Raw genomic sequence first — 20752 nt, 5'->3', positions numbered from 1 at the left:
AAAATAAAAGCACCCTTTACATCTTTCATATAATAGAATCACTAGCTTCTGTACAAATTTCTTGTCTTTAGTGTACTTTGGTAAAGTTTTATAATTAAAGCACATTTCTATCTTGAAGTTACCATCCAAGGTGGTTTCTGGATGCTAGTTTAATGGTTTAAACACTAGTGGCTCATTAATTCACTAGATAGTTTTTGTTTTGTTTTCTTTTTGCTGGCTGTTTTTATAATTACATTGGCGTGAATTTCCACTTTTCAATCTTCTAAGGAATATTTGAGATTTGTGCTTTTAAAACTTGATATTTTCTTTAAAATTCTGGAACTTCTTAAGTTGACATTTTAATTTTTTTAAATTAAATTCTGTAGTGCTCTTACAGAACTGAATATTCTTAATGTAAGTATAAGCGTTACAAATCCTTGTACAATAAATATTTTTAGCATTGTTACGAAGGTTAAAAACTGGGTTTTGTTCACTTACATGTCTTAAAATTGCCTTAAAGTGAATACAAAAATTTATGTGGGAGCTTCTAGTACAGTTGACTGCTTTAACATGGCCTGACATCTAGTGATACTTTTCTCTTTCAAATTTTCTATCTCTTATATATCTGTTTCTCATTCTTATAAATCAAGATGCTTGTGGTATATAATTCTGAGTCTAATTATCTGCTTTTGAATTTTTTCTACTGCAATTCATATAATGTGAAGATCTGTGAAAATGCTATGGGAAAACTAGCTTGGGTTCAAAATATCTTAACCAAATGTACCCTGTAGGCTTCCCAAGAGTGACTGTCTGACAGTTGGTGACTGTAGAAGAAGCCAGTTGGGTGTTTTCTGGGCCATGGAAATTTAAAATGTCTGTAATGTTATCCATCATTACTTTGCTGTCAGAAGGGATGGCAGATTGAAGCTTTTCTCCCTATCGCATTTTCAGAGTTGCTGTTTCAGAGCTTCACCTTGGGTGAAGAAAGATGGGCAGGAATTCTGGAAACAGAACTCCTAAGACCTACCTCTGTCTTGCCTGCCTAAAAATGTGCACTGACTCAGTATGAGAAATAACAAATAAGAAAACATTTAAGTGTGTGAGGCAAATGTTAATCACACTTTCTTTCCATAGGGCAAATAAGAGATGCTTTTCTTATTTAATTATGCTGATAAATTTTGAGAACTTTTTTTTAAAGTGTTTTGTTTTGTTGTTTTGGATTTGAGAGTAACTTTAATGTGTATTCATGCTGTATATTTATGGCTATAAGTCAAATCAAACTGATTTCATATATATACATATATATAATCTAATAGAGATGATTGTAATTCATTATAATTTTGAGTTTTTTAAATTAGTAAAATGGCTACTATTGCTATTTTGGGGTTTTTAAGGTTAGATGTATATCATGTTTAACTTTTTCCCCTATCTTTTTATCTTTACTTCTTTGTTCTCTACATGCTGTGTTTAAACCTTTCTGCTCTCTTCACCTGAACACATCGTGTTTGACATCATCTTTATGTTGGTGTTTATTACATAGTACCACAAAGCCTGCTCCACACCTGGATGGGTAAGAGTTACATTCTTACTACATTGGGGAAGTGTTTGGGTGGCCAGCCATAAAAAGAGAGTGGACCATGGTTGAGCCCTCAAGGGAGCCCTCTTAATGGCTGGCTTAATCTCATAGCCAAACTATTCTTTAGAATCACAGAATATAGTCGTTTTGAAACCCCATGGCTCTCATGTTACTGAAGGAGTTAATCTGTGCTCAGGGATGGCCTTCTCAGCAATATAATTCTTTTTTTTTTTTTCTGTTTTCCAAAATGGGTCAGGTAGTAAGCAGTACAATTTGAGATGTCCCTGTAAGGAAAGTGTCCAAGTACCAAGTGCAAGTGAAGTCTGAATGTTACAGAATCTTTACCCTAAAATGGTTAAGAACCATTGTATTAAAGGCAGAAAACCGAAGCCCAGTTTGCATAATTTTCCTTTTATGAAGCAGATTTCAATTTCTCATTCCATTCTAGTTGCTTCCTACAACAGACAGTTTGGTTTTATTTTCAGGTCTGTGGACATGTCATTGATTACAGTTAATTGTCTTGATTACTGTTTATAGCTTAATTATCATCAAACCAATTGTTTCTTGAATTTGCATTATGACAGGGTGCATGTCGTCTTTGGACTGGTTATTTCTGGTTTTGAAGTAATCGAACAAATTGAAAATCTGAAAACCGATGCTGCAAGCAGACCATATGCAGATGTGCGAGTTATTGACTGTGGAGTACTTGCCACAAAATCAATAAAAGATGGTAAGAACTGTTTTGACAGTAGATGAAGCTGAGCCACAGGTACAGCATTGTTGAAGACTGTAACTAGATTTGAGTAGTGGAATTAGTGGCATAGCAATAGCCCTTGGTGCCTCTGAATCAGACCTTACACATTTAATCTTTTAGTATATCTTGTCAAATCTTACTTTTTCTTACTTCCCTTGCCACCAGCCTGATCCAAACCACCAGTATTTTGTGTCTGGATTATTGCCGTAGCGTTGTAACTGTTTACCTTGCCTCTGTCCTGTAATCTTTTGTCAGCAGCAGTAGCCTCCTAACTGGTCTCATTGCTTATATCCTAGGCCCGCTATGGTCTGTTCTTAACAGCAACCAGAGTGATCCCTTTGAACCATAGTTTGCATTCATGTCACGCCTGCACAGAACCCTCCGAGGACTCCCTTCTTCAATCATCCAAAGCAGAAGTCTTTACGGTGGTCTCTAAGGCCCTGGCTGGTCCAGCTGTCTGCTGTCTCTTTAAACTCTTCCCTTATTCATTGCCTTCCAGGCACATTGACCTTTTTTCAGACATGCCAACCACTCAGGTTCTTTGTGCTGCCTATTCTCTTTGTCCGGAACAGCCTTTGTTAAGATATCTGCATGATACCATCCCTTGCTCCTTTAAGTCTCTGTTCAAATGTTGTGTTAAACTACCCTAATCTTCCTATTCCCTTTACACTGCTTTGTTTTTCTGTCTTAGCACTTATCATTTGTCATATTATGCAATTTTTTTTTTTTTTTTTTTGAGACAAGAGTCTTGCTCTGTTGCCCAGGCTGGAGTGCAGTGGCACTGTCTCGGCTCACTGCAACCTCCACCTCCTGGGTTCAAGTGATTCTCCTGCCTCAGCCTCTGGAGTAGCTGGGATTATAGGCATGCACCACCATGCCTGGCTAATTTTTGTTATTTTTAGTAGAGACATGGTTTCACCATGTTGGCCAGGCTGGTCTAGAACTCCTGACCTCAAGTGATTTGCTCACCTTGGCCTCCCACAGTGCTGGGATTACAGATAGGAGTTGCTGCACCAGTCCTATTTCTTGTTATTTGACCCAACCAGAATATAGGCTTCATAAAGACAAGGGAGTTATTTCCTTACAATCTTGCCAGTAATTTTATTATAAACTTGAAAAAAGCTGTCTATACTTAATTTTTTGTTTGCTGTATGTAAAGCATATTTTATGATATTCAGTAAACACATTTTTTACTCTGAAAGGTAGGCACTGAAGTTTAGTACTAATGTTTTTATTAATGTTTCTTAAAAGTTTTTGAGAAAAAAAGGAAGAAACCAACTCATTCAGAAGACTCGGATTCCTCTTCCAATTCCTCTTCCTCTTCAGAATCATCTTCAGAAAGTGAAATTGAACATGAGAGAAGCAGAAGGAGGAAACATAAGAGGAGGCCGAAAGTTAAACGTTCTAAAAAGAGGCGAAAGGAAGCAAGCAGTTCAGAAGAACCAAGGAATAAACATGTAATGAATCCAAAAGGGTATGTGTAAAACACCAATGTACTCTTACCTAAAAACAAACTCTCTGGAATGGGAAAAGTATGTATAATTCTATAAACTCAATTTTATTACCTGTTACTGAAAAAGGATAGCATTTTTTAAACTTTATCTAAATTGAAATCTGGCAAATCTAGGAGTAGGCAGCATAGGCATTTCATCTCCAAGATTTGTGTGTTTTCAGTTTTCAGGTCAAAATAGTCCTAAGAATTCTTTTTTTTTTTTTGAGACAGAGTCTCGCTCTGTTGCCCAGGCTGGATGGAGCGCAGTGGTACGATCTCAGCTCACCGCAAGCTCTGCCTCCCGGGTTCACGCCATTCTCCTGCCTCAGCCTCCCAAGTAGCTGGGACTACAGGCGCCTGCCACCATGCCCGGCTAATTTTTGTATTTTTAGTAGAGATGGAGTTTCACTGTGTTAGCCAGGATGGTCTCGATCTCCTGACCTTGTGATCTGCCTGCCTCGGCCTCCCAAAGTGCTGGGATTACAGGCGTGAGCCACCGCCCCCGGCCTTTTTCTTTTTTTCTTTTTTTTTTTATTTAAGAGATAGGGTCTTGCTCTGTTACCTAGGCTGGAATACAGTGGCACAATTATAGCTCACTGCATCCTCCACCTCCTGGGCTCAAGAGATCTTTCTGCATCAGCCTCCTGAGTAGCTAGGACTACAGGCGTGTACCACTATGTCTGGCTAATTTTTAAATTTTTTGTACAGACAGGGTCTTCCACTATGTTGAACAGGCTGGTCTCTGACTCCTGGCCTCAAGCAGTCCTCCCACCTAAGACCCCTAAAGTACTGGGATTACAGGTGTGAGCCACAATGCCTGACCTGGAACTCTTAAAATAAAAGAGTTAGGATCATTTACCAATTTTCCTATCAAAATTCTAGTCTTTGGGTTTTTCACTGGGTTGATATATTTTCTCTTTGTGAAAATCCTGTAACTCTTTTGAGTGAGACTTGTAAGCTATCATTAATTATGCTGTTGTTTCAGTGTCTAATTTTATGTGCTTTTATTATGAAATGCAAACATTATACATTTTAATCAGTGACTTGGTTTGTTCAGTCACTCTGAGAGGAGTGATACCAATGAAAAAAGGTCAGTTGATTCCAGTGCTAAAAGGGAAAAACCTGTGGTCCGCCCAGAAGAGATTCCTCCAGTGCCTGAGAACCGATTTTTACTGAGAAGAGATATGCCTGTTGTTACTGCAGAACCTGAACCGTAAGTAGGATGACTACACTATATATTTTTATTTCTCTGAGACACAGTTCTGTCAGCTCATTGCATTCCACACTCATGTATGAAACATGATCCATGTTTGAAGCACATTGAAAGATACTATGGGAGTATTAGATTAATGAATGATATGTAGGAAATACGGGAGATACTAGATTATTGAGTGATATGTACCGTATCTTTCAGAATTCACATTCTAGTAGGGAGAGGAGGTTGGGCAAGTTGGTCAGGGAAGCCGTTATTGGTGATCTGGAAAGATTTTATTCCTGATCTTCTTGCCTTTGCCTTTTATTAAAGGGGTAAGCTTTTAGTTATCAGAATAGAGAGTTAGTTGAATTCTTCAGATCCATTTGAGTGATGAAGCATGCTTCCCAATTTGAATAGTGCATAATTAATTGGTGAGTGGAGATACAATTTAGTATCATAAATAAGTTACTTTTGTCAACTTGTTCAACGATTATTTCTCTGCATTGGAAGAGTGAATGTGTCGCTTTAGATTTAATCTGAGAAAATAGTATTTAATGTATTTTGTGTATTAGACTAAAGTTTGGAATTATTAAAAGAAAATGTTTCATGAACGGAAATACCATAATGGCTGGTGTTATTGATAAGTTCCCTATGAAGAGTTATTTTGAAAGCTGAAAAGTATAAGAGTCCTTGTTTATAATTAGGTCTCTGCATAAAGTTATTTAGTTTATTAAATATTTTTAAAGCCTGATATTGTCTTGTTTTAAAAAGTGATTGCAAAATGGCATATCTTTGAATTAATAGCTTAACATAATATGTTTTCATTATTAAAAATTGTAGCTTCTTTGCTTACTTTTAATTTTCATCACAATCTTCTTTTCCTAGGAAGATTCCTGAGGTTGCACCCGTTGTAAGTGATCAGAAACCATCTGTATCAAAGTCTGGACGGAAGATTAAAGGAAGGGGCACAATTGTATGTGTGATAAGACTTTTTTTGAAATTATGTATCTAATAAAAGATTTTTACCTATTGTTAAAATCCTAGCTTTAATTTTAGATATAATACAAAATGTGTTCAAGGAACTAATTGTATTTTCCATGGTTATGGGAAGGTATTGCTGTTAGAGCAAAGTATACTGCTGTGTTTGAATGGGTTTAATTGAGTATGAAAGGAGGAACATGTGAAACCATCAGTGAGTATGCTGAGAAATCATTAAGACTTTAAAGAGGAAAATTTTATGTGGATTACAGGTGAATCTCAGCCTTGCCCATCTCTTTTAATGCCTTGTTTGAAATAACTTCACCTGAACCTAATATAAAAGTTGAAAAAAAAAAAGGAAGAACTTTAGACCATCCTTTTGGTAACTTAAATCATTACCTTTGATGGGATGATCTGAGATTGGGTCTTTTACTTAACTCTGTCATATAGCAGACTGTTGTGGAGAGGCATTTTTAAAAATAGTATTCTTTTTGTTTTTAAAGCGCTATCACACACCTCCAAGATCAAGATCCTGTTCTGAGTCAGATGATGATGACAGCAGTGAAACTCCTCCTCACTGGAAAGAGGAAATGCAGAGATTAAGAGCATATAGACCACCTAGTGGAGAAAAATGGAGTAAAGGAGATAAGTAAGAACTTTGAGTAAAAGCACAATCCTGTGTCTGTTATATTTTAAGTGTTAAAGGGATTGGATACAATTCTGGACTTTTCATTAAAGAGTCAATGAAAGATTCACAGTCAGAATTAGACTGTGACCAAAGGAAATACATTTGGGACTACTTGGTGAAAGTAGTACTCTTAACTAGTTGGGCTTTTCAATCAAAATCCTGTTTTCCTTAAACAAAAACTATAAGCCTGTATCTTTTAATGACCTCTTAGTCAATTTTAGAAATAATTAGGACTTAGAAATTATATAGCAGATTCTTTCCTAGCCAGCCAGGTCACTGATGAGTTCATTGGTAAATGGGAAAACCTGCACTCGGTGTGCATGTTGACTTTTGATCTCAGAGGCTGTTGCTTTTTCAGAAGTGTACACATCTCTTACCTTCAGTACTGTCCCACAGTGGAATATTTATTTTAGGAAGGGGACAGGCTGCAGGATAGCTAGTGAAAAATATGCTAATGGGACCCTGTGTGACCCTCCATGGTAGTATTCTCTTTTTCTCTGGGGGCATCCTGCAGAGTGGTTTGGGATTGGGAAAAGGAGGAAAAGGAATGCATCTGCTGTGTAGAAGTGGCTCGGACACAGTGGTGCTGAGGACTTTCAATTCTGAGCCTTGACATAAACGCTCAGATTGTATAGCCTGTATCTGTTTTTGTGTACTTTTTCCTCAATTTCTTTTTTAGGTAGTTTACAGTCTTAGGGGAAATCTGGATTACGTCTATGAGGCCGAGAAAAAACAAGCTTCATGCTAGTTTCAGGCAGCTATCCTGCATCTTAAGAAAATCAACAAATTGTTTAAGACCTTGGTTTGACTCACCCTCAAAAACTGTTCTGAGAGGCAGAGGGTTGTAAGCAGGTAACAGCCAGAAACTCTTGTGATTGAGTTCAGCAGTATTCTTGTGATTAGTTGGTTTGGTTTTCAAACACATTTTCCTAACAAATGTAAGGTTCTTTGCTAAGCTTAAAAAAAAAAAAAAATCCTTTTATAAGTGAATTTGTTAGTAGTTCTCAGTGTGTGTCTCTGAAAGCATAACAAGACCAGGCCTATAACTCTGATTCATGGTTCCTGCGTGTGCTTAAAGTGTTAATGGGGTCAGGAACTTTGTTGTTAACAAAGCTGTGTCTTAGGCGTAGAAAACATGCTTATAAATCACCGCATGAATATTATGTCCTTTCTATAGGTTAAGTGACCCCTGTTCAAGTCGATGGGATGAAAGAAGCTTGTCCCAGAGATCCAGATCATGGTCCTATAATGGATATTATTCAGACCTTAGTACAGCAAGACACTCTGATGGCCACCATAAAAAACGCAGAAAAGAAAAAAAGGTTAAGCATAAAAAGAAAGGGAAAAAGCAGAAACATTGCAGAAGACACAAACAAACTAAGAAGAGAAGGATTCTTATACCATCTGACATAGAATCCTCAAAATCTTCCACTCGAAGAATGAAATCCTCTTGTGATAGAGAAAGGAGTTCTCGTTCTTCCTCATTATCGTCTCATCACTCATCAAAGAGAGACTGGTCTAAATCTGATAAGGATGTCCAGAGCTCTTTAACCCATTCCAGCAGAGACTCATACAGATCAAAATCTCACTCACGGTCTTATTCTAGAGGAAGCTCAAGATCAAGGACTGCGTCAAAGTCCTCATCACAGTCTCGAAGTAGATCAAAGTCCAAATCGAGTTCCAAGTCTGGGCACCGAAAGAGAACATCAAAATCACCAAGAAAACCAGCTTCTCAGTTAAGTGAAAATAAACCAGTTAAAACAGAACCTTTAAGATCAACCATGGCACAAAATGAAAATGTAGTAGTACAACCAGTTGTAGCAGAAAATATTCCTGTAATACCACTGAGTGACAGTCCCCCCCCTTCAAGATGGAAGCCTGGACAGAAACCTTGGAAGCCCTCTTATGAGCGAATTCAGGAAATGAAAGCTAAAACAACCCATTTGCTACCCATCCAAAGCACTTACAGTTTAGCAAATATTAAAGAGACTGGTAGCTCATCATCCTACCATAAAAGAGAAAAAAATTCAGAAAGTGATCAGAGCACTTATTCAAAATACAGTGATAGAAGTTCAGAAAGCTCACCAAGGTCAAGGAGCAGATCTTCTAGGAGTAGATCTTATTCCAGATCATATACAAGATCACGTAGTCTAGCTAGTTCACATTCAAGGTCTAGGTCTCCATCATCTAGATCTCATTCACGAAATAAATACAGTGATCATTCACAGTGTAGTAGATCATCTTCATATACTTCTGTTAGCAGTGATGATGGAAGGCGAGGTAAGAGGAGACTTAGATCCAGTGGGAAAAAAAATAGTGTTTCACATAAAAAACACAGCAGCAGCTCTGAAAAGACACTTCACAGTAAATATGTCAAAGGTAGAGACAGGTCTTCATGTTTGAGAAAGTATAGCGAGAGCAGATCATCTTTAGATTATTCTTCAGACAGTGAGCAGTCAAGTGTTCAGGCTGCACAGTCAGCCCAGGAGAAAGAAAAGCAGGGCCAAATGGAAAGAACACATAATAAACAAGAAAAAAACAGAGGTGAAGAAAAATCCAAGCCTGAACGGGAATGCCCTCATTCAAAAAAAAGAACTTTGAAAGAGAATCTTTCTGATCACCTTAGAAATGGCAGTAAGCCCAAAAGGAAGAATTATGCTGGTAGTAAATGGGACTCTGAGTCAAATTCAGAACGAGATGTAACTAAAAACAGTAAAAATGACTCCCGTCCATCCTCTGACAAGGAGGAAGGTGAGGCCACATCCGATTCTGAATCAGAGGTTAGTGAAATTCACATCAAAGTGAAACCCACAACCAAGTCATCTGCAAATACTTCACTGCCTGATGATAATGGTGCTTGGAAATCAAGCAAACAGCGCACATCAACTTCTGAGTCTGAGGGGTCCTGTTCCAATTTGGAAAACAATAGAGGAAAGCCACAAAAGCACAAACATGGGTCAAAGGAAAATCTTAAAAGAGAACACACCAAAAAAGTGAAAGAGAAATTGAAAGGGAAAAAAGACAAAAAGCACAAGGCTCCAAAACGAAAGCAAGCATTTCACTGGCAGCCTCCACTAGAATTTGGCGAAGAGGAGGAGGAGGAGGAGATTGATGACAAGCAAGTTACTCAGGAGTCAAAAGAGAAAAAAGTTTCTGAAAACAGTGAAACCATAAAAGATAATATTCCAAAACCTGAGAAATCCTGTGAAGAGGGCAACCTTTCAGGTAAACATAATACAGTGACTGTTTCCTCAGATCTTGATCAGTTTACTAAAGATGATAGTAAACTCAGTATTTCTCCCACAGCTTTAAATACTGAGGAAAACGTGGCCTGTTCACAAAACATTCAGCATGTTGAAGAAAGTGTTACCAATGGAGTGGAAGATGTGCTTCAAACAGATGACAACATGGAGATCTGTACTCCTGAGAGGAGTTCCCCAGCAAAGGTAGAGGAGGCTTCCCCTCTAGGAAATGCACGGCTTGGTACCCCAGATATAAACATTGTTCTGAAGCAGGATATGGCAACAGAACATCCTGAAGCAGAGGTGGTAAAACAGGAAAGCAGCATGTCTGAAAGTAAAGTGTTGAGTGAAGTGGGGAAACAGGACAGCAGCTCTGCTAGCTTGGCTAGTGCTGGAGAAAGTACCGGGAAGAAGGAGGTGGCTGAGAAGAGCCAGATCAACCTCATTGATAAGAAATGGAAGCCCCTGCAAGGTGTGGGGAACCTGGCAGCACCTACTGCTGCCACATCCAGTGCTGTGGAAGTTAAGGCATTGACCACTGTGCCTGAAATGAAACCACAAGGCTTGAGAATAGAAATTAAAAGCAAAAATAAAGTTCGGCCTGGGTCTCTCTTTGATGAAGTAAGAAAGACAGCACGCTTAAACCGTAGACCAAGAAATCAGGAGAGTTCAAGTGATGAGCAGACGCCTAGTCGGGATGATGATAGCCAGTCCAGGAGTCCAAGTAGATCTCGAAGTAAATCTGAAACCAAATCAAGACACAGAACAAGGTCTGTCTCCTACAGTCACTCAAGAAGTCGATCGAGAAGCTCCACATCATCTTATCGGTGAGCAATATTCTCTTTCCTTCTCCCAAAGAGAGTCTGTTAATGTTTAGCTTGGAAGAATATCAGAATTAGGGACAGAATCACTATTTCCAAATATCTGAAAGGAATAAGAAGTCTTGTTTTGTGTGATTCAAAGAGTAGATTGAGGACTTAGGGAGAGGGAATTTCAGGAGGAGAAATTTGGGGTGGGTTTACAGAACTCTATTACTATCAATTTAAAGCTCTCTGTCACTAGAAATGAGTTCCCATGATAGTTGGTAAATTCTCCATCTTGAAAGGTGAGGCTGCTTCTTGCCAGTCAGCAATGCCTTAGAAGGGAATCCTGAATTGATAGAATATATAGAATTTGCGATCATTAATCTAACCTTCCATTTTACGCATGTGGAAGGTGAGGGCCAGAGAGGCAAAATTACCTGCCCAAGATTTGAGTCTTAGTTTAGATGTGGGATAGGGATAAACACGATCATCTTTAGGTTTTTTTGTTGTTGTTTGAAAAGCAGTAAAAGAATTTAAAACACCTTTTCCTCAACTTTGTCACTCTGCACCTTCATGAAAAGGTTTTTTGTTATTGTTATAAATTGCATCATAACTTGTCAGCATAGAATGGATAACAGATGAGAATTAAAAACTAAAAATATTTGTGATGGTAATAGGAAGTTGTTAAGCAGTTGTGTTGCATTCTTTTTCTTGTAAATATTTTATGGTTTTACCTGTTTCTTAATTATTCATATCCCTTATTATATTGTGCTTGATACTCATCATTTGAACTGAAAATACCGTAAGAATCTTTGACATGTTTTTCCTTTCTAGTCATTCATCAGTCTTTCTTCCCTTGCCTACCCAGACTTCTTAAAAAAGGAACTGCCACATGCCATCTATACTCGGTCTCCCATTTTCTCCTCAGCTGTGTGCTTGCTGCCTTCTGTGCCTTCCCCTCCCTGCATCTCTTAGTTTACTGACTTAAGACTTTCAGGTACTTCCGATGGCCAGTGCTGTGGCATATTTTCAGCCTCACTGCTGGAGCCCTCTGCTAGCTCTCCTTTCTCCAACTCAGGCCATTTCGTTCTTGTGTTATCAGCTTCTCTTCCTCCTCGTGGCCTTTTCTCTCTGAGTTCCTGTTGCTAGATGTAGTTGCCTGTTGAGTGACTCCAGCTTCCTATCTGCTTATGATCCACCTTACCATTTACACAGAGACAGCTCTGAGCTATTAGTGATGCTGGCCACTCTTCTCATTTACCTTCCCACCTCTGCCTTGGAGTGGGTGGTATTTCAGTTTGTAATGAAGACAGCAAGGCATAGAAAGGCTCAGGGACTTGTTCTAGGCTATGTAGCTAACAGGTAGTAGACTGAGAGGGATAAGCCTGAGTGCTGCCCTGCCTCCCTGTTTTGGTTACCTGCCTGGGCCTGACACCCCCATTAAGCTGCGAACTCCTTGAAGTCAGGAACTGTGTCTTACTCATCATTCAGTCACCTCATAGGGTCTGGCTTTATTATTTTTGGTTGAATAAAAGACTACGATCTTATTAGAACATGATGTATTCATTTTCTTGCAGATATACTGGAAGCAGGTCAGTCTTCCAAAACATAAGTGCATACTGAATAAAACCTGTGGTGATATTACATAATGTCACCTATACACAGAGGTATTGTTCTGTTCCTGAATGACAGGCTTAAAGTAGGGGAGAAGGGTGGGGAGCCAAGTGAATGCAGAGGGGCAGAATTGTACTGCTTACATTTTTGCTTGTTTTATTAAGTGTTAGACATAAAAAATGATTAAAGTATAAAAAACTATATAATACATACTCATGTACCTGCCATCTAGCTTAAAAAAATAGAACTTTGGGCCGGGTGGGGTGGCTCACGCCTGTAATCCCAGAACTTTGGGAGGCCGAGGTGGGCAGATCACGAGGTCAGGAGTTCGACACCAGCCTGACCAACATGGTGAAACCCCGTCTCTACTAAAAATACAAAAATTAGCCGGGCGTGGTGGTGCATGCCTGTAATCCCAGCTACTCAGGAGGCTGAGGCACTAGAATCACTTGAACCTGGGTGACGGAGGTTGCAGTGAGCCAAGATCACGCCACTGCACTCCAGCCTGGGTGACAGAGTGAGACTCCTTCTCAAAAAAAAAAAAAAAATAGCGCTTTGATGTACCAGTGCCACCCCTAGTTGCACGCCTATGTCCCAAAGTTAACCATTATTCTAAACTTTGGTTATAATTTTGTCTTTATCGTTTTACCCCAAATGTTTCTATCTTCATACAATGTTATGTTTGTATTTTTTATAAATAAAATACTTTTATATATATAGATGTTCTACATTTGCCTTCTTCATTCAACATTGTATTCTAGAGATATATGTCTCTACCTTAATTTTTTTAACCCATTCTACCATTGGTGGAGATTTGGTTTATTTTCTTCTCAGTGTTATTGGTGTTATAAATCAGTCTTCTGTGCACATACTTGTGCCAGCCTTTTCTTGTTTTTCTTCATTTTCTTCTGTTTGATTTTAACCATGGTTGTTTTGAGATTTCCTTGTTAGCTGACGCTGTCACATCCACTGTCAGGAGTTTGTGAGAGGCCTTTCTTCTTGTGTTTTCCTCTTCCTGCCCTACCAGTAATTAATTTTAATATCATGGTGAGTTAACATAATTATATATTTTTTCAATTGCTTTAATTGTAGATCAAGAAGCTACTCTAGAAGTCGGAGCAGAGGATGGTACAGCAGAGGCCGAACCAGAAGCCGGAGCAGTTCCTACCGGAGTTACAAAAGTCATAGGTGAGCTTGTGATCTCGCTCTGTGATGTGGTCTCCATCATGTTCACTTTTTAAGGCTATACAGATAGAGGGGGTAGTTGTTGAGAAGAATCATGTCATTACTGAATATAATACTGGCCTATTTTCTCATGTAGTTTTTTCTGTGAAAGAGCTGTGGAATTCTTGACTATTCCTCTGTTGGGATCTTATCAGTGAGACAAGAGAAGCAGTAGAAATATTTAAGAAGCCTTGACCCCTACCTCCACCTCCCCCACATGCATCTTCCTTAACCTAAGTTTTACATCTGCATTTACCTCTTGACATGGGTTAGAGATTGGGATAGGAAGATTGTAGAGAGGGGACCAAGAGGAAGAAGCATATATATTGGGGGAAGGGTGGCCCCAGATTTCTAGTTCTCCTAGCTGCTTTCCCTCTTTTGCCTCTGAGGTATTTTCTACTGCTGTCACTTCACTTTACTTAACAGAGGTCCTGCCTGTACAGACCTTTCCCCTAACTCCACCCAGTTTAGTGCCTCCCTAGTGACTTTATATGTATCTCAGAGAAGAACTGCATAAAACTTCATCTTAGGAAATCCAATAGGCTTTTTAGAAAATCCAGTATACTTTTGATATGAAAACAAAACAAATGTAGCTGTGGGATTTCACTGTATTTTCACCTTGGTGGGCAAATAAATGTCTAGATATTTGGTGTAGCCCATCCTGCCCTGATCTATAAGATGATGGTCCTTCATGTGATTAATATTAGGACGTCCAGCAGGAGCAGATCCAGGAGCAGCTCATATGATCCCCACAGTCGGTCCAGGTACGAACAGGGATTGGGTAACCATCAGTGGGGCAGAACTGAAAGATCTTGTTTTATAAACTGTTAGTTCAAAGTGGTATTTTATTGAGTAACTAAATGCATATATTTGTCTCCTGAAACCATACCTTTTCTAAATGAGGTCTTTTTGACAAGTTTTATCTGTTGGCCCATTGTACTCCAGTATCAAAAATGACAGTATCGGCCGGGCGCGGTGGCTCAAGCCTGTAATCCCAGCACTTTGGGAGGCCGAGACGGGCGGATCACGAGGTCAGGAGATCAAGACCATCCTGGCTGACACGGTGAAACCCCGTCTCTACTAAAAAATACAAAAAAACTAGCCGGGCGAGGTGGCGGGCGCCTGTAGTCCCAGCTACTCGGGAGGCTGAGGCAGGAGAATGGCATGAACCCAGGAGGCGGAGCTTGCAGTGAGCCAAGATCATGCCACTGCACTCCAGCCTGGGCGGCAGAGCGAGACTGTCTCAAAAAAAAAAAAAAAAAAAATGACAGTATCAAATTGTAATGGCAGGTGTTTATTGAATATAATTGCCTACAAAGATCCACCAGATTTAAACTAACTCGTTAATTTTATGGTATTTTTCAACGCAGAAAAGAAATTAAAATTTTTCTCTTTATGTTAAGTCTCATTTGGGGGCAATTGTTAAATGTTTCCAGTACTTGTTTTGGAAATATATCCTCACGCTGTCACCTAGTGCCCATGTTCTAAGCTAGAACACTCCTAAGATCCTAAAAAGAAATAGGAACATATGAGTATTTGAGTGGGAAAATTTAGTGTTTGTTGTTGCTGTTAAAGCAGGTCCTACACCTATGATAGCTACTATAGCAGGAGTCGGAGTCGAAGTAGAAGCCAGAGAAGTGACAGTTACCACCGAGGCAGAAGTTATAATCGGCGGTCCAGGTGGGTCTCTCTCCTTTATCATCCGTTATCGCACTGCAGGCCACGGTGGGCACTTGATATGGGAGGTGACGGGCTGCTAGTGGAAGAGAAAGCGGTATAACCTTCCAAGGACAGAAATACTTCTTCCTGGTTAAATCTGAACAACCCACAAGCAGCCACTAAAAGTGGCTTTTATATTAAGAGTTGCCAGGTAATATCTGTTGGTTATTATTAATGTTTGAATCTGAAATGGGTTTTTAAATATTCACATATCTTGGACAGACCTTTGTTTTGGAAAGAAAGAAGGCCATCCAAACTATGGCCACTTGCTTAAATAGAACTACTTGCTAGCAGTAGCCAGTTTCTCATTTTTTTTTGAATAAAAAAATACATAATATCATTTGCTTCAGCAGCAGGATTGAGGTTTATAGGTTGTCAATTATTTAGGAAAATACATTTATGTATTACATGTATTATATGTATTATGTTTAACATATTTTGGCTTCTGCAAAAATCTTTATGTTAACTTTTGTACTGTCCTTTTCTGGTGGCTTCTGGTCTTGCCTTCCCCTGTTCATTGCAACTACATTGATGCTTGTAAATATCAGTGTGATCTGGATACTCCCTTGCTTGAAACTCTTCAGGGACTCCCTACTGCTTTCATGATCAGGTCCAGCCTCCTCTGCACCAACTCCAGCTCAGACTCTTTCTGGCTTCCCTCCTTTAAAGTGCTGGGACTTTTCCTTCTGCCTGGAGACACACGTACCCTCTTCACCATCTCCTCTTTTGCCACTTGAAATGGCCAGTTCCCATCTACCCTGCAGATCTCCACTGTCACTGGGCAGCCCTCCCTGATGCCTAATTATTGGATATAGTCCCTCCCATGTGCCTCTAAGACAGCCTTTGCTCCTACTGCAGCCTCCCTTGCTCCTAAATTATTTGTCTTGGCAACTATTGTATCCTGTCCTTGAACCCCAGAGAACTATACTTGGTTTCCTGTCTGTGTGTGTGTGTGTGTGTCCAGAATCTTGCAAAACGCCTGGCTCACAGTGAATGTTTTTCAAAATAACTGAATGGGACCCATGACCAGGTCCTCTTGACTAAGTATCCCAGTGGTCCTGTTCATGCCCAGGGCCGCCGCCACCCCTCATTGGACCCCATTTTGGTTTCCATTTCTTTAATGAAACTGTTTGTGCACCTTTTCCCCATTACTTTTCTCAGGTAATCTATTCAAATATTGATACTCATTTTGGTTAACATGGGAAACTATTCTGCTCTTTGGTTTTTTGTTTTTGTGGTCCCAGCATTTTCATGAATGAATTTCACACAAATTTCCTAAGATGTGATGTTTCTTTATTTTATTTTAATCTTGACATTACTACAACTTATCATTTAAAACATCTTTGAAAAGTCCATAGTATGAGCTGGGCACGGTGGCTCACGCCTGTAATCCCAGCACTTTGGGAGGCAGAGGCGGGTGGATCGTCTGAGGTCAGGAGTTCAAGACCAGCCTGGCCAACATAGTGAAACCCCATCTCTACTAAAAATACAAAAAATTAGCTGGGTGTGGTGGCAGGCACCTGTAATTCCAGCTACTAGGGAGGCTGAGGCAGGAGAATCACTTGAACCCAGGAGGTGGAGGTTGCAGTGAGTTGAAAGCATGCCATTGCACTCCAACCTGGGCAACAAGAGCGAAACTCCGTCTCAGAAAGAAAAAGAAAAAGTCCACGGTGTTGCCATAGTCAGTACCCTATGTCTGTGCTATGCTGCATCAGTAGTGCATCAGTTATATTAGTGGCTTGAAAACATCAATAGTGTTTTCAAGCCACTCATATAAAAAAGAAGCTACAAGAGGAATTCAAAGATTTTATAGTTACAAGGTTTTTATATATTTTGTTTTGTTATTACAGGAGTTGTAGATCTTATGGCTCTGACAGTGAAAGTGACCGAAGTTACTCTCATCACCGGAGCCCCAGTGAGAGCAGCAGATATAGTTGAAAATGTCCTTTTTGTGGATACAAATTATATCTTATTTGTAAATATCTGGCAACTTAAAAGCTTAAGAAACTTAATGACAGTCTGTTGTTCTATTTCAATATCAGAGATGAATTTCAAAAATAGATACTTCTTAATTGTTACTCGTTCATTTACATGTGGGGAGAAGAATTTAAAATACAGATATGTCTCCTAAAAATATTTTTATGCCACATTTTACAGTAGCCAACTATGGAAATGAACTTCATTTTCTTGAATCAAGAAATCGTGAAATTTATGTATAATTTGCAATATTATTTTAAGTCTATTTCACTCTATCTCACGTATTCCTTAGAATACAGATTCTTTTTGCCTGTTTTTCCAGTTTTAGCATATATGCTGCCAAGCATAGAACTGTGAAGGAGAACTGTTAAAGGCGGCCAAATATTTATATACTGATTACATAGAGTCTTGTACATAATGTGCTCTAAAAACAAACCACCCAGAATTGATACTGTTGGTAACCAGGAGTATAAGGCAGTGGCTCTGGGGTTCTTAATTCATTCCTAACTTCTTTGATATTTCACAGGATTAGGAAAGTGGTCATGATACGTCCCACAGAGTCTGTATTACTTCAGGCTTGTGGGCAAGGTTAGGAAGAATCAATCAGCCTTAACTATAAATACCTGCACTGTCTCTGAGGACTTACTATTTTATGTTCTTTTTAATCAATACCTATCAGAAGTTTAGGTTATAAAAGCAATTCTATTCTACTTCATGCTTTGGTGCTTGGTAATTTTTGGTACCTCTTTAAGCATTACTCTTATAGATCATATATTTAAATACCATAAAAGAGAAAAATTAAATTCAAAAAAATCACTGGCACCAAAAATGGTTTATTCTGAGCTGTCTTCACTTTGACTATTTGGGGGGCTTCTCTCAAGTACAGATGTGGGTTGGGGTCCCCTGGAGCAGGCAGGATTGGCAATAGGAGATACTGGCCACTCAAGTCTACTACGTGTGTGTACCTCTGGAAGAGTGAAGACTGGACTTCAAAAGTAACATCAAAATCTAACTGCCACCATCCTGGAGACATTTTGCAGGGCTTTCAAGTCTTTCAAGTACAGGATATTACCACAACAGCAGCTGAACTGTTGTAACCAGCATGTTTTTCCTGTTTCCACTGTGACCTGCAGCTGACTCAAAGCCTTGCATGACCTGACCCAGGTGCAAGAGACAGGGGAAGAGGGGTAGAGGGTATAGCATAAATTATATATTTTCATGGCTTTGGGTGGTTCCTCCAAAAATAATTGGACCTGTAAAAACTAGTGTGTGTGTGTGTGTGTGTGTGTGTGTGTGTGTGTGTGTTTAATCTTTACTTTGAATTTGTTCCCCAAGTGTACTTAATCACCTTAGTGCCACTTTAATCCAGTTATGCAGAAGAAATTCATATTGGATGCCTGATGTAGAACTCAGCACCACCCTACCACAGGCCTTGTCTGGTGTATTTGGGAAGTGGAAAAGAGCCCTCAGTTGTAGGGAGCTGACAACCCTTGGTGGAGGGAGGGTGCCCTTGAATGTATTAAAACTATCACCCAAAGAAGGTATGAAAACAGGGTAAGGTGGTCAGTTGTTTGCCAGGTTGATAGACAGAAGTACATTAGAAAACAGGACTTTGGCCAAACAAACAATACTGGATACTGAATACAAAACAGTATGATTTAAAGGTTTTCAAGGGTTGCCTGCATACTACTAGTCAGAAGGAAAAAAATGCATTCAGAACCCAAGCAGAAACTGCCAAATGTAATTAAGAAAAGTTGCCCTTGGGCACTGTGTTAGTTTTCTATTGCTGTGTGACAAATTACCCCAAATTTAGCAGTTTAAAACAACACCCATTTAGCAGTTCTGTAGCTCATGGGTCTGGCACAGTGTGGCTGGCTTCTCTGCTCAGGGTCTTACAAGGCTGAAATAAGGGTTGGCAGGACAACATTCCTTCATGGAGGCTCTGGGGAAGAATCTGCTTCTAAGCTCATTCAGGTTGTTGGCAGAATTCAGTTCCTTGCTGGCTCTCAGCTGGGGGCCCCTCTCTCACCTCCTTAAGGCTGCCTGCATTCCTTCTTGTGTGGTCCCCTCCAGCTTCAAACCAGCCTTCCTGCTCTTTCTCATGGTTCATCTCTCTCTCCCATCCTCCTCTGTTTTAGGGGCATATGATTAGCTCAAACCCACAGATATATTTGAAGGTCGATTGTGCGATAGAACATAATTGCAGGAGTACTATCTCATCTCATCATATTCACGGGTTCCGGAGATTAGCTCACTGAAAGGGGGAGGGGCATTTTCAAATTCTGCCTACCACAGGCAATAACTTTGCCCATCTCAGCTGTGGGTGGAATTTTATCCAGAAAAGATAGGCCCTAGAAGCCTCATTTCTTTTCTCCATGGACAAGGACAGCCCTCTGCTGCAGCATTCAACTTGTATGTTTACTGACAGAGTGAACTACAGAAATAGCCTTTCTTCCTAAAGGGGATTGTTCTGTATTTTGAAGTTATTTTTTAATAAAATTGAATTATGTTGTGTATTGTGCTTCTTAATAGGAAATGCATTATTGGACTGTTTTTGTAACATCTTGTTTATTGCAAATAGCTAGTATTGTTCAAAAACTGTATAAAATACTTTTGTACATATTAGCAATGTCTAATTTGTATACACTTCAGTTAAATTTCCCTAAAACTTGAAAGGGGACCTTGTAGAAATTAAAATATATACTTAGTCTAAGTCTGAGTCTGTGCATGTTTCATCTTTCTGCTGACCCAGCCAGTGAAGACACCTCATCTCCTTTGGCAGCTCCTTTTCTTCTAGCTGAGTGTTAGTGGTGGGTGTATGAGGTGGAGCTAGAGAGAATGTCAGACAGAGATTTTAACCTACACAGGTAAGCATTAATGATGCTTGGTCTTTCTCTCCTGGAAACTCCAGATTTCCCCTACACTTTGTTGTCCAGCTAAAGTGACCTGCATAAAGATGTCTTTGCTGAGGGAGGAATATGTCACATCCCATCTGTGAGTTTCTGCCTAGAGACAGTGCATTTACCTACAGCCTCTACATTTCCCTCCTTAACAGCAGTACATCAGGCAGTGCAGCACATATCACTCACTCCCAGAGAAAACATTCTTTTAGCATACACAGAATTTGCAGGGAAGTACAATTAACTTTTGTCTTCTCAAAACTGAAAGAAATGTGTATTTTCTTAGTGAACACAACATAATTTATTGCAGTTAACTTCTCACTGCAGACACTCAGTTTTTAAACTGAGTTCACAGTGGACTCCTTATTTCAGCAACTCCTGAAACTTGTCAAATCTGGATGCATTCCTTTAAAATTGTAAAGAAAATGCAGGATCAAGTTCTGATAGTGGTAAGCTTGATAGTTGGGCAGTATTGGGGGCAAAATGTGCCAAGGACTTTGGTCTTGACTCTTCTGAATTAGCTGGGCATTAAATAGGTGGGAAGGTAATTCAAGGAAAATGCCCCTCTTGCAAGACACTAACTGGGAATCACTGTTTAGAAGAGATGGGAG

At 39.5% G+C, this 20752-nt stretch overlaps 2 protein-coding genes across 18 annotated transcripts in view; one reads left to right on the top strand and one right to left on the bottom strand.

The window, feature by feature from the left end:
• NKTR (natural killer cell triggering receptor) overlaps positions 1-19954 on the top strand; it is a 49297-nt gene extending 29343 nt beyond the window's left edge. For 3 of the 6 annotated variants that reach the window (XM_017955542.3, XM_021934519.2, XM_031663438.1), the window contains 11 exons: positions 1520-1549; positions 2140-2285; positions 3561-3783; positions 4859-5014; positions 5882-5969; positions 6478-6623; positions 7840-10731; positions 13414-13509; positions 14253-14309; positions 15121-15225; positions 17115-19954. In XM_017955542.3, coding sequence (XP_017811031.2) covers positions 1520-1549; positions 2140-2285; positions 3561-3783; positions 4859-5014; positions 5882-5969; positions 6478-6623; positions 7840-10731; positions 13414-13509; positions 14253-14309; positions 15121-15225; positions 17115-17202 — 4027 coding nt within the window. In that variant the 3' untranslated portion in view covers positions 17203-19954. The remainder of the gene's footprint in view (positions 1-1519; positions 1550-2139; positions 2286-3560; positions 3784-4858; positions 5015-5881; positions 5970-6477; positions 6624-7839; positions 10732-13413; positions 13510-14252; positions 14310-15120; positions 15226-17114) is intronic. The other 3 variants (XM_009201087.3, XM_003894605.4, XM_021934520.2) reach the window with 3 other exon arrangements.
• The window catches only part of LOC103882110 (basic proline-rich protein-like), a 34914-nt gene that overhangs the window by 5711 nt on the left and 8451 nt on the right, over positions 1-20752 (bottom strand). For 9 of the 12 annotated variants that reach the window (XR_002520429.2, XR_004182187.1, XR_004182185.1 and 6 more), the window contains one exon: positions 20417-20547. The exons of 2 other annotated variants lie outside the window; for them this stretch is intronic. Coding sequence is in view for 3 of the 10 variants with exons in the window: in XM_031663442.1 (XP_031519302.1) it covers positions 20510-20547 (38 nt within the window). In the remaining 7 variants the exon portion in view is untranslated. Of the gene's footprint in view, positions 1-19340; positions 20071-20416; positions 20548-20752 lie in introns of those variants that run through there. One more of the 12 variants, XM_031663441.1, reaches the window with a different exon arrangement.

Source organism: Papio anubis, chromosome 2 (genome assembly GCF_008728515.1).
Source record: "Papio anubis isolate 15944 chromosome 2, Panubis1.0, whole genome shotgun sequence".
Taxonomy (NCBI): Eukaryota; Metazoa; Chordata; class Mammalia; order Primates; family Cercopithecidae; genus Papio; species Papio anubis.
This window is presented reverse-complemented; position numbering and strand designations above follow the sequence as displayed.